This window comes from Populus alba, chromosome 5 (assembly GCF_005239225.2).
Source record: "Populus alba chromosome 5, ASM523922v2, whole genome shotgun sequence".
Taxonomy (NCBI): Eukaryota; Viridiplantae; Streptophyta; class Magnoliopsida; order Malpighiales; family Salicaceae; genus Populus; species Populus alba.
The window spans coordinates 12,992,767-12,997,648 of record NC_133288.1 but is presented as its reverse complement, the minus strand read 5'-3'; the positions used below and the strand labels follow the sequence as shown (position 1 = coordinate 12,997,648).

Sequence of the window (4,882 nt, the reverse complement as noted above, 5' to 3'; positions counted from 1 at the left end):
TATTTTTTAACATTCATTTAACACTGAAATGATTTATTTTTTAAATTTAAAATAACTTTTAAATTTAAATAAATATTATTTATATCATAAGATTAAAACTAATATTTTTTTTATTTTTGAAATATTATCTCTTACAAATAAACAAACATTATCCTTATTGTAACTGTAATATTTTAAAAAAATTATTAAAATTATCTCTACAACAGAAATTTCACATGTAATTGTCCTATTTTAAAAATAATATTTTCTTTTATTTTTTAACATTATTATTTTAAAATAATATAAAAAACTCACTAAAAAGATAATTTAAAATTTAAAATATTTAAAATCCAGTTCAACATCCTTAACCTTATAAGAGCCTATAAAATCCTGTTTAATATATTTTTTATTAATTTTTTTTTAAATTATTTTTATTTTTTAAAAAAATTATTTTTAATATTAGCACATCAAAATATTTTTAAAATAAAAAAAAATTAAATAAAAAAATATCACAAAAACAAGATATAAAACATCACCTTCATAACGCTTTTTTCTTAAAAACAAATAAAAACGAGCCACTCAAATTAAAACAAAGCGTGCCTGTCTAATCTAGCTCCCTGTACACAGTCAGTTATTTGTTTGTACTTGGTAGCAGGAAAATATTATAATCCATCCACCCGAAAAAAATTAATTATCACAAAAACGACAAACGTAAAAGCGCCCCCTCCCCCGCCAAAAAAAAAAAAGCAAACCGGAATCATCATCCCTGTCAACCAAGCATATCCTGATCTTGACAGAGCTCTTTTCTTAACCGTTGCGAGAAAAGCTTACAAGCATCCATAGTCAAATCAACGGCAGCAGCTAATGCCACGAAAGCAGCTGCATCTTCAGTACAACTGACGTGCTGCACACCAACTTCCACGCCAGGTTTACTGCACTTCCCTTCTCCTTCCACGCTAGCCGACATTACAAACCCTCTGTGCATACAATTAGGCCACAATCCATAACCGTGATCGCCACTACCCCTTGGGCTACACCCAGGAGAAGCCGAATTTGCCGGCGTGGTTCGTCCGTTTGAGCAGACTCCTAAATCAATTACAAACTTGCCTCCTTTGTGCGAGCTTAGTGTGCTCTCGGCTAATACAATACTGGCTGCGCTCATAGTGCCGTTTGTGTCAGGGATTAGTTCAAAACGGTAGCCAAGTCCATCAGACGAGCCGCGCTCGCGCCAGGACTCCAGCCGGCCCCATGGTTTCCAGGTACCAGCTCCAGGGCGGAGGATGAGCCATGAACCAGGGTTCGAGCGGCTTACTCTGTCTGAACCAGGTGAAGGTACGAATGGAGTAACCATTGAAGCTGCGGCAACTGGTGAGCCGGATAAGTCATGGACTGTTATTGACCAGCCTTTTCTTTCTTTCAGGGGTCTGTCTCTTTCGCTACCAAATGAACTTAGCCAGCTCCTTGAGCTGCTGGGCTCCTCTTGCAATGATCTGGGCAAAAACAGAAACAAGTAGCTCCACATTGATTAGCAAGCATAGCACGAAATAAGACGGGATAATAATCTCCAAAAAGATATATAATTAAGTTCTTAATCACCTAAAAAAACATGATTAACTTGTATTAGTCTCTTTTTAATAAAAACAAGTTGGATTAAGAGATTAACAAATGCAGCGCTTTACTCTATTTTTTTTAAAAATATTTAATGCTTGATTTTACTAAAATTAAAAAGCAAGAAGGTTAAAACCCTAAAACAAACTAACATGGATCTCCGATTGCGGTCACCACCACCGGTGGTTCTAAGGCTGAATTTGCAAGTAAAAACAGGTTGCCTGATATTGCCTCGGATCTGAAACACTTGGGGACTGCACTCAGGTTCTCCGTCAAATTGAAAAACAAACCTTGGATCAGGCTCAGCTTTAACATTCAAATGAAATACAGCAGAGGAACTCTTTACTCTCTCTTTTCCAATAGAAATCCATCCATTATGAAACGTAACACCTCTAGATTCCGTTCCCGCCAGATCCAAAGGTACAGAAACTTTCCCTAACAACCTCCCAGAGTTAACTCCACAAGTAGTGCCGAGGCGGCCAGTATAGAGAGAGATTTTGAGTTGGAGTTTGTTGGTGAAAATAGATTTGGCAACGAGCCGGTCGAGATCAGACTTGCTTAGGTGGAAAGTGGCAGCTACAGTTTGGAGCTGACCTTCAGGAAATTGAGAAGGAATGAAAGCCGTTTGAAGAGGGAAGTTTTTGAGCTTGATTTTGCAAAAACAGGGAGAAGATGATGGGTGAACCACAGAGCGTGCAGGTTTTGAGGCGACAGGGATTCTTAAAGCCAGATTTCCTACTGTTAAGCGCACGAAAGGGCAAGGATCCATTGTTCTTCTGCCCTTTGCCTTTCACTTTAAATACACAAACACAGAAGGGAGAAGGCGAGGGTGGTTTTAATTAGGCATTTTAAAATTTGTTAGAAGAAGGACGAAGAAGAAGCAGAGGAGGAGGAGGAGGAGGAGGAGTAAGCCAGAGGTCAGAAGAAACAGGCTGGTGGAGTACATGCGGGTAATGTGTGTAGATGGAGATAGATTATTTCAGGAGAGTACAAGGATGAAGGGGGAGATATTGGTTGAAAGAGAAGAAAACAAAAGAAAAGGTGCTCTTTGAACACAGAGAGATGTGTACAGCCTGGCAATTATTGCTAGACTGACCGAATCTATCATCTATTGGAAGTTTTTCTTTCTCTCCTCTCTAACCCGACATGACCAGCTACGATGTAGGCTCCCTCCTCCACAAAATTCTTTTGTTTTTCTTTTTTTTCTTTTCCAAGTTTTTATTTCATACAGGAAATGCCACTGTGAAATTTTAAGAAATTTAGGATTTTTTAAGTGTTTTTTTTGAGAGTTGTTTATAGTTGTGATTATTTTTTTAAGGTATTTTTTATTTAAAAAATATATTAAAATAATATATATTTTTTTAAAAATTATTTTTGATATTAGTACATTAAAATAATATAAAAATATCAAAAAAAAAAATTAATTTGAAGTGTATCTGTTCACAACATACATAAAAAACGTGATTATAGAGGGTTAACCTTTTAGAGGGATCATTGACTAGAAAAATGTTATTTATCTTTTTTGTGTATGTTGTGAATACAGACACCTCGGTAATTACTATCTTGATTATTTGTACTAGAAATACTGGGTCATACTTTCTATTACTACCTTGACTATTCGTGCTAGGAATACTGGGTTAGCATAAGGCATTGATACTCCTGTTGGTGTCATCAGAGGGGGTATGTTTATTTCGGGGTTTGTTCATTTCAAAACTCTACTAATTCTCAATGTATGGACTAGATGACACTACTAGTACATGAGAAGCAATATCATCTAAAGAACCTATCTCTTGCCAGTTAACAACACCCTTACCATTATTTCCCCTTCCTATACAGGTAGGTTCAACATGAATTCCTTGCCAAATACGTACCACTCTGAAATAGACAATACTTATAAGTATTTCCTTCAGATTCTTCGAGACCAAAGATAGGAGCTCTGATACCAACTGTAAAAGCCCACAAAATTCAAAATATTTTTGATAGTTTCGATACACACTCACACCCCATTATCCTTTAGCATACTGTTAAATGCAAACGTTTCTTAAATTATATTCTTAACTTTTTAGATCTGTACATTTCATGATACCATTTATCATGTTAATAGCCAAGCATATCTGAGCATTAATATAGACTATATACATATAAGATATAATAGCATTATAGGAAGGAGAGGTATATATACACCATGTTCAAAATATAAAGTTTACCAACATACCATAATTTACATATCCTAAATTCAAACTTCGACATCATACCATTTTACAAAATATGAGTTGTTCATTCTTACTACTACATACATTATTACATAATCATTTAGTTTCACAATATAGATATTATGAGATTGCTAGACACCATGGTTATGACATGATCTTATTACAAATTAAACTTGATGTAAGAGTATAAACATTAATTATGGTACAATTGAGTAATAAAGCATATAGTCACAGTTAAGATTAATATCTAATGAAGCAAGTTCACATTAATCACTTTTTACCAGGTCTATCTTGAATGCATTACTTCACATCTTCGTACAACAGTAGTCCTAGTACTTTACCTTAATCTATGTTCAACTATCAACCAACAATATATAATATGATCTCGGAATTCATATATAAAGAATTCTTCATTATATAAATGTTCATCATATCGATAATAATATATTATAATCATCTTTTCATCATATTGATGAATACTATCAATTGGGACTATACTTAATGTTTACTTTCGGGTTGTCTTAAGCATGACCACCGTTAACCAAAGTTAATCATATCATTTACCCATGGGTATCCAACATGGGTGCCATTTGTCCAGCTAATCTTATCATTATTCCTGGCTATCCAACATGGATATTGTTAGCCAAAGTTAATCTTTAACATTTACTCTTGGCTATTCACCATAAATATCATTAGCCAAAGCTAATCTTTTCATTTGTTCTCACTTATCCAATATAGATACCATTAGTCAAAGCTAATCTTATCATTTGATCTCGGCTATCCGACACAGACACCATTAGCCAAGGTTAATCTTTATTATTTATTCCTAAATATTCAATTCATGGATATTTTTATCCGAAACTAATCTTAATATTCTTTATAATTCATGGTTAATCAAATAACAAAATTTGGATGATAATACCTTATAAAAAATACCATACCTTATCAAAAATACCTCATGAATTTAATAGATTCGATGAAAGAGGAAATCACGTACCTGCCTCCCTCGTAATGTGTCCTCGCCTGGTCGAAGATTCAATTCTTGTTGTACCTTCTAGTCTATAAAGAGACATTAATTAATA

At 34.3% G+C, this 4,882-nt stretch overlaps 1 protein-coding gene across 1 annotated transcript; it reads right to left on the bottom strand.

Annotated features, from left to right (window-relative positions):
- Positions 1-502: 502 nt before the first annotated feature.
- LOC118030162 (uncharacterized) lies at positions 503-2,687 on the bottom strand. The gene is made up of 2 exons (XM_035034162.2): positions 1,740-2,687; positions 503-1,469 (listed from the first exon to the last, which is right to left on the bottom strand). Exons 1-2 carry the CDS (start codon positions 2,354-2,356, stop codon positions 749-751), a joined length of 1,338 nt encoding a protein of 445 aa, XP_034890053.1. The 5' UTR covers positions 2,357-2,687; the 3' UTR covers positions 503-748.
- Positions 2,688-4,882: the final 2,195 nt, after the last annotated feature.

Excerpts from the sequence above, each read along its gene's own strand:
- LOC118030162 (XM_035034162.2), bottom strand. The coding sequence starts at position 2,356 with ATGGATCCTTGCCCTTTCGTGCGCTTAACAGTAGGAAATCTGGCTTTA. Across the intron at positions 1,470-1,739 it reads GACCGCAATCGGAGATCCAT|ATCATTGCAAGAGGAGCCCA; the intron begins GTTAGTTTGTTT and ends GTTTTTGCCCAG.